Source organism: Mirounga angustirostris, unplaced genomic scaffold (genome assembly GCF_029215605.1).
Source record: "Mirounga angustirostris isolate CCGP_5_RB_7025 unplaced genomic scaffold, mMirAng1.0.hap1 SCAF_9, whole genome shotgun sequence".
In the NCBI taxonomy this organism is placed as follows: domain Eukaryota; kingdom Metazoa; phylum Chordata; class Mammalia; order Carnivora; family Phocidae; genus Mirounga; species Mirounga angustirostris.
In genome coordinates, this window is record NW_026991717.1 from 109,180,064 (window position 1) to 109,197,432 (window position 17,369).

The 17,369-nt window shown below is 42.0% G+C and overlaps 1 protein-coding gene across 1 annotated transcript in view; it reads left to right on the forward strand.

Moving 5' to 3' along the window:
• The first annotated feature begins 203 nt into the window (after nt 1-203).
• The window catches only part of FNTB (farnesyltransferase, CAAX box, subunit beta), a 65,792-nt gene continuing 48,626 nt past the window's right edge, over nt 204-17,369 (forward strand). The window contains exons 1-2 of the mRNA XM_045901043.3: nt 204-493; nt 14,698-14,762. Coding sequence (XP_045756999.1) covers nt 350-493; nt 14,698-14,762 — 209 coding nt within the window. The 5' untranslated portion in view covers nt 204-349. The remainder of the gene's footprint in view (nt 494-14,697; nt 14,763-17,369) is intronic.

Consider the following 17,369-nt stretch of genomic DNA (forward strand, 5'->3'; position numbering starts at 1 on the left):
AATTAGCACAACGTTGAAGTGTGCGTGCGTGCGTTAATTTGCATAACGGACCGAGGGGTCCTACACCATGTCTCCGAAATGAAATCCAGATGGATAGACACATCCATCCTTCCTTCCTTCCTTGCGCGCCAGGAAGCCGAGCCTCCTGCAGCAGCTCCTCTGCCCAATGGGGGGCGGCAGCATCCTAGTAACTCGCTCCCTGAAGATGTGTAGGTGGGTGGAGAGAGATTCGCGTTCAAAGTCTTTTTGACTCTATCCGCTCTCCGTAGCTACTTAGCCCGCTTGAGTTTCAATGCGCGTTGTTGTTTGACGAAGGGCGTCCTGTACACCGCCTGCTGCTCTCCTGATCATGGCTTCTCCGAGTTCCTTCACCTACTATTGTCCTCCATCTTCCTCCCCTGTCTGGTCAGAGCCGCTGTACAGTCTGAGGCCCGAGCACGCGCGGGAGCGGTTACAGGACGACTCGGTGGAAACAGTCACGTCCATAGAACAGGTGAGGTGGCCGGACTGAGCGAGGCGCCCACGCGGGGGCTTCTGGGAGCGGGAGTTCCGTCCGCAGGGCCGTAGGCGTGCGGAACTCACCGGGGAACTACTACTCCCACAGTGCACCGCGGCGCCTTCCCTCTGGGAAGCTCTGGGCGCCCAGGCTTGGTTGTGTTGGGGAATGGAGCGTTTGTGGGGCCAGGTTGGGGAGAGGTCGTTGTCAGGGCTGGGTTTGGAGGGAAGGACAGTACCCGGGTCCTGTCTGCCTAAGGAAGCGGAGAGAATTGTGTTCTGTGCCTGGAGGACTGAAGCAGCCTGGGCGGGTCAGACAGCCGGTTTCATTCTGCCGGGACATCGGGAGGTTTTCAGATGGGATAGTGCACTTTCCTCACCCTGCTCGTAGTTTGGGACATAGAGGGGAAGAGAAGCGGCCAGACTGCGTTCATGCCATTCCAGGATCTGTTTAATTTCTGACCTACAGTGCTAGGTGTAGGGCCTGCCTCGTGGGTGGGCATTTTAGTAGTCATTCAGTCATTTGAGCACCAGCAAAGTATTGGACGCAATGTTAAACGCTGGAAATACAAAGAAATAAGCCAGTTTCTGACTAAGAGCATGGCACAGCCAAGTTGAGGAAAGCAATACTGTCTGGAAAGCGCTATAATAAAATTATACATTTTTAGACGACTTATCCTTCATTCACTGAGGCCTCGAACCTATCACTTTGAAAAGTGCTTGAGGAATGAGTAGTGAACTCCAGTTTTGTTTTTCTTTTCATTCTCCATTTGGAATTGTTCCCAAGTTATTGTGGAAATGTTTGCCCATCCGTCACTAGAAGTGGTTGAGATGATTCTTTTTAGTACTAACAAATAAGCATCAGGCTTTAGTACTAACAAATAAAATAAGATCTCTTAGTAAGATCAGTTCCCAGGTTTAACATTGGAGGGACTTACTTTGACTTTCATACCTGAACCTGGAAGCCTGCATTTAGGCAAAATTAGTAGTGATAGTTATCATATTTTATATTAATGACTATGAATATAATTATAAATTTATAACAAAAAACAAGGACTTGAATACACAGTTATACACATAGTAGCAGAAAGAGTATTATAACTGGAGATTTATGCTACATGGGTTTTAGCCCTTACCTTTTGAATCTAGCTCCCCAGCTTAGTTAGCCCACCACTGTGTCTTTCTACAGAAGTCTTTTGCAAAAGATTGCAAAGAAATCCCCCATCAATGAAAAACCTGCAGGATCTTTGTAGTATTCCTAAGTGACGGACTGTAGAGTTTATTCAGGTGAAGCCTTTTCCTTTTTATGTGACATAAGACTACCGGGTCACTTTTTATGTAATTAACTGACCCCGCAGATAAGGATATGGACAGAATACTAGTGGAGAAAAGGGGATCAAAAGCTGGTCTGTTAATTTAGAGACCAGGACAGAGACTTCCATGGTTAAAGGGGCAAGTCAAAAACAGGAACATTATCAGGAGTTTTGCTGATCTGCTCTCTTTTTCCTGTACTACTTTATTTTTTCAGTCGAATGCCCCTGCTTAGTTCCTGCCAGGAAATACTAGCACTTATATTTTATTTTATTTTTTATTTTTTTTTAAAGATTTTATTTATTTATTTGAGAGAGAGAGAATGAGAGAAAGCACATGAGAGGGGGGAAGGTCAGAGGGAGAAGCAGACTCCCTGCCAAGCAGGGAGCCCGATGCGGCACTCGATCCTGGGACTCCAGGATCATGACCTGAGCCGAAGGCAGTCGCTTAACCAACTGAGCCACCCAGGCGCCCCACTAGCACTTATATTTTAAATGTCTAGGCATAATAAGTGATTCTGGGCTACCAGAAGGTCAGCCAAGGCCAAGGCTAGGCACTGATATGGAACATTGTTATTATAGGGTGTCTTTCAAATGTAGAACCAACTATGTAGATAGATAGTAAAGCATCTTGTTTGTCTTTTCCATGTCATTCTTCCAGTTCACATTTTAAAAGTCTGGGATAAACAGTTCCAGAGAGTAGGAAAATGATGTAGTATCTCATACAGATGGTTACTTCAGTGTCAACACTACTAATAATCATAGTAGTGTCCATTTACTGAGTCCCAGTTCTGTGCTAAATGCTCTCTATACATTGTATCACTCAATCCTTTTCCATTTCACAGACGAGAAAACTGAGGCTTAGAGGTACTAGGTGGGTAAGTTAATATGGATATATATTCATAAGAAATACCAACCTTGTTAGGAGGAGTTGTCTACAGAAGATACTAGTTATTCTTTAGGTTCTGTCCATTTATTCATAGGGATTTACTGACAGGGTTTAATTTTGTGCCATTGCCAATAAGAACAAATGCTTATCTCCTGTTTCCTGTCTGATTATCAGGAAACTTTATTTATTTGTTAAGCAACAATTTGATAATAGGAATTAAACCTATAAACAGTGTAAAGAGCCCTTAGCTATGGATTCTTCTGTTCTATTCATTTACATTTTTATTTGTTCAACAAATACTTGAGTGTTTTCTATGTGCCAGGCTCTGTTCAAGGCACTGGACATCAGGCAATAAGCAAAAGAGGCCAAGTTGGTGCCTTTATGAAACTTTTCTTCTAGGCCAGGGAGACAGTCAACAAAAAAGGGGGAAAAAAAAACCTGTCTATCTATCTATCTATCTATCTATCTATCTATCTATCTATCTATCTATCTAAATATCCATCTGTCTGTCTAATTTTATTTATTTATTTTATTTTATTTATTTATTTATTTATTTATTTATTTATTTATTTATTTATTTATTTGACAGAGACAGAGACAGCGAGAGCAGGAACACAAGCAGGGGGAGTGGGAGAGGGAGAAGCAGGCTTCCCGCCGAGCCAGGAGCCCGATGTGGGACTCGATCCCAGGACCCTGGGATCATGACCTGAGCCGAAGGCAGTCGCTTAACCAACTGAGCCACCCAGGCGCCCTGTCTGTCTAATTTTAATGAGAGGTGCTGTGGAGAAAAAGAAACAGGATAAGAGAGATGAAGTATGCCAGGAATGGGTGTGGTGGGAGCAGGAAAGGTTTTTATATCAGGTGGTAAGGGAAAACGTCTGATGATATGCCTGCCGCTTGAGCTGAGACGTGAAGTAAGTGAGGGAACAAGCCATGTGTGTGTCTGGGGGAGAAGCATTTTGGGCAGAGAAAGCAGCAAGTGTAAAGGACCTGAGGCCTCCCTAGTGCCTGGTGAGTGAAGGGGCACTGTGAGGAGAGAGGTTAGTAAACAGGAGAATAGGAGATGAGGTCGCATCATGTAGGGCCTTACAGACCATTGTAAGTATACTTTCAGTCGCCCTGTTGAGATGGGAAGCCATTTGGCTGGATAGCTTCTTTTTACCTCCCCAGATCCACAGTACCCTTTTCCAGCCTGCTCTGCAGGTGCGCCGCGAGAGGCGGACCTTTGTGGACAGGCTCCCTTGCCTTATGGATTCTAGGTGTATTTGGCCATGGGGTGTACTGATAGGGGATGAGAGAGAGGGAGAATGAGATCAGCACGTTTACTCCTTTCCTGACAGATTGCATGGTCTGGAGGGTCTCTAGACTTGAGATCACAAGTCTTCTCAGGTGCCTTTCACTGGAGTTCTCTGGCACCCTCTCCACTCCTTCTCTTCACACTTTTCAGGCGTAGGAGGAGATCGAGTACCCCCGTGTTACCTGCCCTAGAGTTCTGTACTCTCTCTTGTGGTTTCCCTACACCTGCCCATACCACTGTAACTAGTTCCTTTAGAAACTCTCCTCAAATCCCTCACTTTGAATGTGCCATCTGTTTCCTGCCAGGAGTCAGACTGATCCATGATCTGAGAGTTTGGACCCAATCTGACTAGCATTTTAACGGGCCCGTGTAGATGAGTGTTGGGATTGTGAGGAGGTGAGGAGGGGTGCAGGGGGACCCCTTAGGAGGCCTTTGCAGTAAGTACTCCAGGTGATGGATGATGGCAGCGTAGCTCAGGGCTGTGATGGTGGAGGTGATGAGCAGTGGTCAGGTTCTGGGTATTTGTAAAGATTTCTGCCTTGACAAGCTGTTTCCCTGATGGGTTGGTGCATGGAGAACCTTTTACAAGTCTAGAAAACAAGATGTGGTTGTCTTCCTTTTTTGTGCTATCTGCACTCACCCCTTTGCAAATGCGCTTTGATTCAGGCCAGTAGGTTAATACTGGCACAGTCTCAGAAGCAGCAGGTTTGCCAAAAACAGTTGTTTACAGAAGGTACTCCTCCTGTTTTTCTTTTAGTTTGCCCTTAGAAACAGGGGCAAAAGCATCCTCCACTTGAAATGGCATGAGGTCATTAGACAGCATTCAGTCAACTGTGGGGAGTATCTGGAAGGATTATCAGTCTTAGTTCCTGCCCTCAAAATTCTTTTCTCTTAGAGAGAAAGAAGAACATGCCTAAAGCAACCACAGAATAATTTACAAAAGCATGGAAGTGCTAAATTATGACTGCATTGCTCAAGGGTTTGGGGGAGCAGAAGCCATATGTTGTGGACTGAGGTGGTCCGGACAACTTCATGGGGAGTGTCGGGTTATAAAGGATGGAGTTGGGGGGTAGCCATTCCAGTCAGAGGAGCTGTTAGGAGGGAAGACTCCACCCTACTGGGCATGGAGGAGGCCCGTGGGCTGTGGTAGGAAATTAGGTCAGCTGGGCGGGTGAAGCCAGTGGGATTGGGGGTGGGTGGGGGGAGCGGGATGGAGACAGGCTGAGGAGCTGTCTTCAAGTGTTGAGCATTGTGCCACTGCAGCTCCTGACAGAGGGAACATCAGGGGTCCAGGAATGAATCCTGGATGCCTGCGGTTGACTTGTTTCAAGTTATAATCTCTGGAAGATTATTAAATGGAGGTGAAACAAGTCACTGAATATGATCAAACTTACTAGTTTTTTTGTGCTTCTGGTAAAAGAGACCAGAGCTCTGCTTGGTTACGTGGTCAACAGGCTAGCTATGGTGAATCAGTTTTGCTTTATTGAAATTCAGCATGTATCATGTTGCTCAACTCTAAGACAATTCCAAATATCAAGTTTCCCCCAATTTCCCTATTAAAAAGTAAAAAAAAAAAGTTTTTTGGTCAACCTGAAAATACATATACTTTTTTTTTTTTAAACCCTCTTTTTTTTTTTTTTTTAAGATTTATTTGACAGAGACACAGCGAGAGAGGGAACACAAGCAGGGGGAGTGGGAGAGGGAGAAGCAGGCTTCCCGCCGAGCAGGGAGCCCGATGTGGGGCTCGATCCCAGGACTCTGGGACCATGACCTGAGCCGAAGGCAGACGCTTAACGACTGAGCCACCCAGGCGCCCTGAAAATACATATACTTTTAAGTACATAGGTGAACAAATCAAATCCCTACTTACAAAATTTACATTTTAAATTTAGGTGCATGTACCTGTTTAGAATCACACACTTCGTAAAATCACACTAATTTAGAGATACTGTTTTTCCTCTTTATTTATAAAAAAATTTTCTCCAAAATCTTCACGTACAACTTTGACCTTAGTATTTTTATCTCGCTGGAGCCACATTTTGGGTCAACCAATGTATTTTTCCAGATCACATTTTCATTTTTTGAGATAAATCCCTTTTCAATATGGGTAAGAATATTTCATCCCAAGTTACAGGTACCCACTTGTGTAACATTAGGATCCTTTTACAACATGTCCAGTTGGTGTATATCTGTTATCACCACAACTTAACTACTATTTACTTTTTTAAGTGATCTTTAAAAGGGTTTACAATGGCAACTTAACCTGTAGAAGTGTGAGTTCATATCCTCAGGAATAATTGCTAAATCTGTGCTTAATTTGTCATCTTTCCTTGGTTCCATCAACTTACCTCTATAAGCAGCCAAAACAAACCTTGACTGAGTTTGTTTTAGGCTGATTATGTCAACCCCATCTGGTATTTTGTATTTAAAATAAAGGATTGAAAGAACTCCGTATAGGAAGAGGTACATTGTAAGGACTGCTTATACGGTGACTTGTTTTTTCCTAAGGGTTTTTTTTTTTTTTTAAAGGGAAATCCTTGCCTTACATTTAATCTACTAATGATTCTTTTACAGGCTCGTAGACATTTATAGCTTCTGGGACCATAGTTCTTAGGTATAAAATAAGCAGATGTACCAGAAGGTGAGCACTTAATTCTTTGGATTTTAAAGATGCCATTCTATTGTTATTAATTTATTATTTTTCTTTTAGTTAAGCCTTTACCTCGTGTGCACATTAACAGAAACCAACAATACTGAGAAAATGGAAATGTAGACACCAGCAGGAACCAAAGAACTAGGGACTGGGGAAAAGATTGAACCAGCAGACCTCAAAGAAGGGGGACTGTGGATTGATTCCAAACAAATGGAGAACTGCAGCTGCAGTTCCCAGCATGGAATCTGACGACAGAACCGAGGGCTGGTGTTTAGAAGTTACTTCAGATTGGCTAATAGAAGGCCCTGAGTGCACCACCAGCAATTTCCAGTGTGGATTAAACCGGCAGACTCCGGTTTGGGACTGTGGATTGGAACTGGGGAAGGGATTCCCACGTGGAATTGTAGATTCAACCAAGAGCTAAGGACTGGGGCTAGACCGACCAGTAACCCTAGACTGGAAAGCCAGTCAGATGGGGAGCTCCACCGATTGGAGCTCACCGGCAGCCCTCAGAAATGGCGAGAAAGACCGTGAACTCAGAGGGGTTTGCAGGGCACCACATCTGTTTCTTGTTGTCTCCATAAGCCACCACAAGTTTGCTTTGGATCGCAGTGCTGCCACCTAATCTGTTAAAGACCAAAATTCAACTGAATAAATTTGAAGGTCTAATTGGCTTTATTAAACAATTCATTAATCAGGCAGCATCCCATCTAGCAAGTAGAAAGGAACTCCAAAGGGCTACAGAAAGGGAAAGGTTTTTAAAGGCACATAGAAGAAAAGGTTTATTTTGGGTGAGTTCCCCCTTCCCATGGTCATGTCCATAGAGAGGGCCCATGGGACAGGTTACCTTATTGGCACTGACCAGAAAATTCTTTTTTTTTTTTTATAATTTTTTTTTTTTAAGATTTTATTTATTTGCGAGAGAGAGAATGAGAGACAGAGAGCATGAGAGGGGAGAGGGTCAGAGGGAGAAGCAGACTTCCTGCCAAGCAGGGAGCCCGATGTGGGACTCGATACCGGGACTCGAGGATCATGACCTGAGCCGAAGGCAGTCGCCTAACCAACTGAGCCACCCAGGCGCCCTGACCAGAAAATTCTTGACTGGTTAAGATTACATTCCCTGGGGGAGGTTGAAAATGCACTTAGGGTTAGGTGTTAAGCTCCAGTCTGGTGACCTAGCATAATGACTTTATTATGGGCCTGTGGTTTTCTTTTTAAAAAAAATTTTTTTTTTTTAAAGATTTTTATTTATTTATTTGACAGAGAGAGAGATAGCGAGAGCAGGAACACAAGCAGGGGGAGTGGGAGAGGGAGAAGCAGGCTTCCTGCCGAGCAGGGAGCCCGATGTGGGACTCGATCCTAGGACCCTGGGATCATGACCTGAGCCGAAGGCAGACGCTTAACGACTGAGCCACCCAGGCGCCCCCTGTGGTTTTCTTTTTAACACTGTTGTTGATTTTTTAAATTCCTTCTCCTCTTGATGGACAACTGAGCTATTTCTAGGTTTTGGATATTAATGGCTATAAATGCTACATTCTTGTAGAAGTCTTTTTATGAGCATATGTTTTCATTTCTGTTGAGCGAAGACCTAAAAGTGGAATTGTTGGATCATAGGGTGGGTGTATGCTGAGTTTTATAAGAAACTGCTGTCCTTTCCAGAGTGGTTGTACATTTTATACCCTTACTTGCATTGTATATTAAGAGTTCTGGTTGCTCTACATCCTCGCCAGCATTTGGTGTTGTTGGTTTTTTCAACTTTAGTCACTCTGCTGGCAGTTGTGGGTGGTATTGTTAAGGAAAAAGTTATTTGTGATATTTGTTAAAGGAAGTCTCTATTCAAGACTTTATTACTACAGTGACGATTGCAGTAGGGGAGAGAGATTGGGCTCAACTCTGAATACGACAAGGGAAAGTGAGAATTCATAGCCAAGGAGCAAGGTGGAGGGATTGTTGGATGGAAACTTACTAAGAGAAAGGGTCAGAGGAAAGGAGGAATTCCGGCTAAGCCAATTTAACAGGCTTCCTCCTAAAGGCAGGCCAGTGTGAGCAGACATCACTGGGGGACGATGGAGGATGAGGAACCCAGGCAGATACTGAGGATGATCAGATATTAAGGATGGGGGATTCTAGCTGAGCCAATTTGGTAGGATTCTTGCTAAAATTGGGTGATGCAAACATGGCCACAGAAGTACAAAAGTCAAGGCTTAGTTGGGATATGGATGCATTGTATGTGTGTCTGCAAATGATTTGACTTTTCAGAAATCTTTCTTATGCCTACATACAGTAGTCATGGTGAAATTTTGGTATTAAGTGTTTTGTTTTGATTTGATTTCTTAATAATTCCCTCCAACATTTTATTATAAAAAAATTTCAAATATACTGAACAATAGACAGCATCTGTTTACCTTTCACCTAATCTTTATCCTTTGTATAAATATAAACTGTTAAAGGATAAATTTTACAAGAGGATAAAATCAAGACTCATACAAATATAAAATGAACACATCAAAGATTTTATTTAACTCATGGAACTGATAGGGTATGATAACTAATTCAGAGGAGAACTCAAAGTGCCACACATTCACAGTCTGGTAAGGAGTGCTGAGGTGAATTTACAAATGCATGCAAAACTGGTCAGTATACATACAGTGATCATTAATTGCATTTTACCAGATATCATATTCATATCTATGGGTAGAAATTATTTGCATAACTATCAGTTTTCTACAGATTAACTTCTACATCTACAGAGTGTGAAACAGCCTAGTTAAGGGCAAAAAAGGAGATAAGCCAGTGGATCATCTAGCCAGGATATAATTTTTCTGTATGTGTGTGTACACACGTGTATATATACACATGTGTATGTATGTATATGTATATGACTAATATTTTTTTCTGAATCTTTGACAATAAGATATAAGCATGCATGTCTTTACATTCTTCCACGTTAAGGACAATAGCATCACACCTAAGAAAATAAAAAAATAATTTTATAATATCATCTAATATCCCATTTTAAATTTTTTGTTTTCTCCAATTGTCCCAAGAATCTTTCTATCTCTTTGTGTGTGTGTGTGTGTGTGTGTGTGTGTTTTGAACTAGTCAAAGTTACTTTTTTTTTCCAGGCTATTTAAGAATTTTGAAGAGCTAATTCCTTGGGACTAAATCTTCTGGTGACTAATCCTGGTTGCCTTTCTTACAACATTTCATATAGCAATGTTTCTGAAACAGATCAGATGCTTTAGGCTGTCATCTTCCTCCCAAAAGAGTCATATCACTTTCATTAACATGGTCATGAGCTGTGTGCCCTGTACCCAAGGGAAATGAACCTATGGACCCTTTGGTATTTATACAAAAGAAAATTATCTGTTGTTATGGGGCTGTTAATCAGCCTTTGTATTGTACCCGGTTGATGACTGCCTTGCCTATTGGGGTTCTCATGCTGAAAGGAGAGATTGACTAGAATATAATAGTCCGTTCCTTTGGGATGGAAAGGAAGCATGGAAATCCAAGATAAAATGAGAGCTCAGGGAAAGTGGGCATGGTTTAGCATCCCTATGCAGTATTGAAGCTGATTTTTTAAAAAAATTCTGATTTGAGAGCTATATAGTGTTCAGAGTTTTCCTGACTGAGGTAACTTTGTTTTTTTAATACTTAATGTCAGTTCTCTTTTATTTAAAGTGATTTATAAAAAGGAATTTAGCTATAGATCTTGCCTACAGATATTAAGCAGTTGTTATGACTGTTTCTCTTAATTCTATCCCAAAGGTTAAATTTCTAAGTCTACTAATGTATTAGAGGTCCCCAAGACCACCTCTAGTTGATTCATTACAGGGATTCAGAGAACTCAGCATATAGTTGTACTCATGGTTATGATTTATTACAGTAAGAGGCTATAAAGCAAAATCAGCACGTGAAAGGCTCATAGTGTAGTCTGGCGGAAATCAGACACAAGCTTCCAATAGTCCTCTCCCAGTGGAATCACATAGGACATACTTAATTTCTCAGACATCAAATTGTGATAACACATGCAAAGTGTTGTCTACCAGAGATGCTCCTTAGAGACTTGGTGCTCATGGTTTTTACTGGGGTTGGTCACATACGCACTTTCTGCCTAGCATGTCTCAAAATTCCAGACTCCCAGAAAAAAAGCTGTTCAGGGGCGCCTGGGTGGCTCAGTCATTAAGTGTCTGCCTTCGGCTCAGGTCATGATCTCAGGGGTCCTGGGATCGAGCCCCGCATCAGGCTCCCTGCTCCGCGGGAAGCCTGCTTCTCCCTCTCCCACCCCCCCTGCTTGCGTTCCCTCTCTTGCTGTGCCTCTCTCTGTCAAATAAATAAATAAAATCTTAAAAAAAAAAAAAAAGCTGTTAAGCATAAACAAGGTTCTTTATGCAGTTTCAGCCCAGTGAGCCACACATCAGTTCTTGGAATGGTGGGGACCCTCCCCAAATTCAGGTTTCTAGACACCAGCCAAGGGTCAACCGTTCAAGCTGGCCTTTCTAAGCATTGCAGTCTCACAGTTGGTATGGTGACTCCTTTGTATACAACTAGCTTTTTTCCTTTCCTTCTGCTACACAAATCGGAGCAAAGAATGCTTGTGTCTTCTCAGTAACAAATTTACTCAGATTTTATATAACATTTGGCGGGCCATATGGGGAGAAGGGAAGGCAAAAAAGGATGTTGCATGTTTTGGAGATGACTTTGATTTTCTCTTCGCCAGATGAGTTCTTTTTAATTTCTATATTAATCCATTACTATTTGTCAAAAAAATTGCAGGCTTATTGCTAAGTATTATTTTTAAAGTTGTACTCTAGAAACCATTCTGTGTGCTCTAAGGTGATCTTTTTCTAAAATATACCAGTTCCTAAAGACAACACATAGAATGGGAGTAAATTTTTTTTTTAAAGGTTCACACATCCATTTTCAAAGAGAGAGTGAGAGTGGGGGGAGGGGCAGAGGTAAAGAATCTCAAGCAGATTCCCCACTGCGTGGGGAGCCTGACGTGGGCCCGATCCCATGACCCCGAGATCATGACCTGAGTCGAAACCAAGAGTCGGTAGCTCAACCAACTGAGCCACCCAGGTGCCCCATAGAATGGGAATAAATTTTTGTAAATCATGTATTGGATAAGGGTCTTGTATCTAGAATATATAAGAAGTTATTATAATTCAATAATAAAAAGACAGCCCAATCAAAAAAAAGAGAAGTATCTGACTAGACATTTCTCTAAAGAAGATATACAAATGGCCAATAAGCCCACAGAAAGATGCTCAACATCATTAGCCATCAGGGAATTGCAATCAAAACTGCAATGAAATATTGCTTCACTCCCACTAGGATGGATGTAATCAGAACCACAGAGAGTAACATGTGTTAGTGAGGATGTGAAGAAGTTAGAATGCTCATACATTGCTGGTGAGAATGTAAAATGCTATGACTGCTTTGGAAAACAGTCTGATAGTCCCTTAAAGAGTTAAACGTAGAGTTACCATATGGTCCAGCAGTTCTTCTCCTAGGTGTATACCTATACTTAAGTAGAAATGAAAACATATATCCATCCAAAAACTTATACCAGAATGGTCATAGCGACTTTATTCATAATAGCCCCAAAATGGGGACAACCCAAATGCCCATCAACAGATGAAAAATAGATTAAAAAATGTGATATATCCATAAAATGGAATATTACTTGGCAATAAAAAGAAATGAGGGCGCCTGGGTGGCTCAGTTGATTAAGTGACTGCCTTCGGCTCAGGTCATGATCCTGGAGTCCTGGGATCGAATCCCACATCGGGCTCCCTGCTCAGCAGGGAGTCTGCTTCTCCCTCTGACCCTCCTCCCTCTCATGCTCTCTGTCTCTCATTCTCTCTCGCAAATAAATAAAATCTTAAAAAAAAAAAAAAGAAATGAAATAATGGTTCATGCCACAACATGTATGAAACTTGAAAACATTATGCTAAGTGAAAGAAGATAGTCACAAAGGACCACATGTTGTGTGATTACATTTATATGAAATATCCACAATAGGCAAATCTATGAAGATAGAAAGTTGATGAGTAGTTGACAGGGGCTGGGGAAGATGGAGGGTTGGGGGTGACTGCTAAGGGGTGCAGGATTTCTTTTGGGGGTAGTGAAAATGTTCTAAAATTGATTGTGGTAATGGATGCACAACTCTCTGAATGTACTAAAAGCCGTTGAATCATACACTTTAAATAAAGGATGAATTGACTAGTGTGTGAATGATATCTCAATGAATCTATTCAAAAAATATACCAGTTCTTAAGAGAAGATAAAGGGAATTGTTATTTGTCCATTTTTATGAACAGCTGACCTATAACACTCAGGTATTTATTAGAATTCATAACTTAGATTTTCAGACATGAGTCCGTTACTAACTGCATTGGAATATCGCTTGTTCATTCTGCAGAAGAGTAATTAGGAAATCCGAAGAGAAATGACACAGTGTTGGGAATATTTTAAGCACTTTCTGCCTTCTGTCTGTCAGGTATCCTAGTTTAGCAGTAAAACTACATTTTCCTCATCTAGTACTTGGCTGCTTATGTTGTCCGAGGGGGAGCTGAAGGTGGGTCTCATGAAGGAGTTCCTGGCTGGACCCTTTTCTCTCTAGGGGTCTCAGTGTCAGAATGCTAAGGAGGTGATGGGCTCATCCATCAGCCTTGGAATATTATTAAGTCGTGTGGATTTGAATCAGCTTGTATTTGGGTAAAGGAAGTGAGTTTTCCTCCCACTTGATTTTGTTTCATTCAGAATTCATCAATTCACTTAGCTCTAATGGAATACTGTAGGCAAATCTTTATTGCATGATCTTACTGACGTATGTTTCTTGTATATTTTTCTGCCCCTTTCAGCTTACAGCTGAGGAAGGCGTAACTGAGAAATTCAGTCTGTCTTCCATTTAGGCTGGTGCTTTATGTTAGTCTTGTGTGAGAGTCTGGAAAGGAAAAGAATTGTGAAGAATCGGGACAACTTCCTTATTCCTCCTGAGTCATATTCTGACAGCGACTTCAGTCTGTTTTTTGAAGTATTATGAATTCTTAGCCAGATTATCCCTCAAACTCATGTTCAGAGGCAAATACCAAAGTATATCCTGAAACCAAGTATAAATGAATTTTAGATTGGCTACCATTTGGGATGATTCACATCATTGCTCCCCTCATCATCACAAATAATTCTTGCACATACGTCAAGGGCCCTAGACGCTCTAACTCAGTGGGTGATTCAGAAATAAAGAATACATTTTGAAATTCCCAGAGAGGACATTATTATGTATCTTGAAATCTCAATGAGGACATATCTCACTACAAAACAGGGATGCCAGTGAAGGAGAAACCCTGTCTCCTATTAACCAATCCACTTCTGCCTTGCTGTATCCTTTCCTTACAGAAGCTGAACTGTGTGACCACGTTGTGGTAGGTCTTCAGAGGAAACAGGTGGTCTGGATTTTTTTGTGACCTGGCTTTCTGAGACCCTTTGTATTATGGGACTGTGGAGTCCTATGTGTGACATAGGCCCAATGACCAGATGTGCTATTTCATAGGTGTTTCAGTGATTGGTGTTCTTGTAAATCCCTTAGGGAATTTTAATACTGTTCAATCTGTATTTAAACTGTTCAGTCTGACAATAAGAAGTCTGACCCTTAGCAGGAATTAATTTTGTATTTGTGAATGGCCAGTTAAGTGAACACCTAAACAACTCCATAGAGCAGGCAAGAATAAATCTCTCAAGCAGAATGCCTTGTCTGCCCCCTAAGTAACTGGTTTCAGTGAGTCAAACTCCAGGACATGCCAAACTACATGGATAGTTTACTGGAGGAGTCGATTGTAATGCCAGCATGGACAGGACCTTCTCTCTTTTTTGTCTGTCCTGAGCCTGCCATCTGCAGAGCCCCTGAATCGAGTCTTACAGTCCCGTGAAGTACAAAACCACACCAAGAAACTGTAGCCAGTGGGCATTTGTGACAACAGGAAGAAAAAGTTGACAGAGGACTCATCTGTATTTGTTTTCTCTCTCCCATCTCCTGGATTCTTACCAGGCAAAAGTGGAAGAAAAGATCCAAGACGTCTTCAGTTCTTACAAGTTCAACCACCTTGTACCAAGGTAAGCTGTGGTTAGGAGTTTGGGGGGATCTGGGAGACACCACCTCCTGTGAGAGCCTTTCTTCTTTCCTCCTTGAGCCTATTCACGTCAAGGGATAAGTCTGTTGGGAGAAGGGTTTCTTGACCTTGTGGCCACCTAGTAAGCTTATGACCCCAACTCTTTCCTCTATTAGAAAGATGTTTAGAGGAGATGCTCTCCTCAAACTGAACCATCAGGTGGTACATGGGGAGACCCCTCAAGGCCTGAACTCTGAGGTCTGAAGATGGGGAGAGGAAGTTCATGTTTCTGTTGCTTAGTTGTGACCTGCTGCTCTGGTGTCAGATTAGAACTCTCAAGGTTTTCTTTGTCGTATGACACTTTGAAACAGATGTAGCATCCAGGGGGTGGCAAAGGATGGATTCTTTTGATGTATATTATAATGTGACTGGGAAGAGGTGACGAGTTTGAGCTTCTCCCAGCCTGGCCCTTGTTGGTAACGGTGGAGCTGCTCCCAAGGATGAAGTCTCCAGGGAGAAAATACAATGCCTTTTATTTTCCTTGGCACTTAGCAAGTTGAAGTTTTCTAAGCAATTTGATGTCAGAAATTCCATAAAGGGGACTATAAGCAGAAACTTATTATTTAAGTTGAACCTTTATTTTCTCTTTATTTTGTAGTTTATAATGTATCACACTAGGATTTCACGAGGATATTTCACCCCTCTATTAGCATGTTTCTCCCAGTCCCAAGTTGTTTCTCCAGAACCATCCTCTGTCATATTTCCAGCCATCAGAATGGATTAGGAGGTCAAAACTGTGTGTGGTCATGTTTTATCTTAGTGATACAGCACTCTGCCTTGGCTCCTCTGGACAAAGGGCCGTTGGGCTGCTGGCTGATTCGCTCTGGCTGGGAAGGGGGGGCCTGAGGTCCTGCCTGAGCCCTGAGCCCTGTGCTTCGGAGACTGAACAGAATAACCCCAGGCCATTCAGGCTCTGGGTGCTCTGATTTACTGAAACATCACACATGGTTCTAGCCTGAGTTCACTTTATGTCTTTTTTTACCACCATTATGTTTTGCCACTATTTCCTTGAAAAAGAAATTTTCTTCTGAAAATTCTAATTAGCCAAGGTAGAAAACAATTGGAAAAAGGAGAAGGCAGGTGGGAAGGTCATCTTCATGTTTCTTCCCTGGGGAAGGAAAGAGGGAAAATATGAACTAACTAGAGGAGTCTTTCCCCAAACTGCTGAACCAAATCTCTGTATTAACCTAAAGCTCAGTCTTCAATAAATGAATTATTGCTTGTCAGGAACCACAGCTGGAGATTAGGAACTGAAGCCATTTGTTTCAACAGCTTGGGGGCTGAAACTAATATAACAGTGTATGTCAACTCTACTTAAATAACATTTCTACAAAATAGGCTTTCAAAAATATTTATTTTCTTCCAAGTTTTTATTTAAACATGGTTTATATCTTAGAATAATCCCCAAGATATATTAAATGGAAAAATAAAAATATAGAAAAATATGTCATACTCTGCCAGTTGTGCTAAAGATAAAGCAGAATGTTTTTACACATCAGTCAACAAGCAGCTGAGGGGGGCGGGTGGGCACCACCTCTGCCCGGTACAGGCGAGGCTTCTCCAGATGTGGCGGGACCTGGTGGTAGTGAGGGGTGTGATTGCTTTCGGAGGGCCTTTGTGCCCAGCAGTTGCATCCCCGGTGACTCACCTGACTGGGCTCTGACTCACTGTCTGCTGTCTGGGGCTCTGTGGGCACATGTTCCCTGTGTTTCCAAAGGGACCTTTGATCATTTGACATTCCTTTTCACCCATCATCAATAGACCCTTGGACCTTTCTTTTATTCTTACAGAGATGTGAGGGAGAATTGGAGTTTACATAGTCTAGGAGGAAGAAGTGGTGTTTTGGGAGTGGTGGTAGAGGACAATAAAAAAATTAAATCCCCTGAATCCGTAGGTCTTAGGTCAGGTGTGGGTGGAAGACAGTGTTCCTCTTGGGTTTGGATCCTTCTGGAAGTAGAATATATCAGGGCTCTGGATTTATTTCAGGAATCTGACATTTCCCATTTTATCATTGTTGCCTATTGAAAGTGAGTGTTTTAAAGGATGCTAATAAGTATCTCATTATGTCACAGCATGCTAATTAATATTAGAGATATTACACATTTTGGCAGAAAGGCTGAGTGAGTGGCTGATATAAATCAACATATCAATGTAAGGCTGAAGCCAAACATCACCATCATAGAACTAACTTCTAGGATAGAAGAATAAATCTGAAAATTTAGCAGAATTTTAAATTATTACCACAATTTCAATATTTAACATTTTAGAAGTCAAATTTTAAAAGTCTGACATAATGGAGGAGGAAACCTTCATTTTTAGCTAAAGTGAATATGCAGATACCAGCAATAAATCTAAATGAGATGGCGTGTTTGTTTTTGAGGTTATGACGCTGATCAGTGTGATGGTATCACACCCGCACCCAGGACCACTGACCACGCGTAGGTCCAGGGATGCCAGGAATGATGCTGAGGGAGGCATTTGCCTCTTGAACCTTCCAGTGCCACAGCCAAATACCAGATTTGGCTGAAATTCACGGCTGAAGCTGAATGTC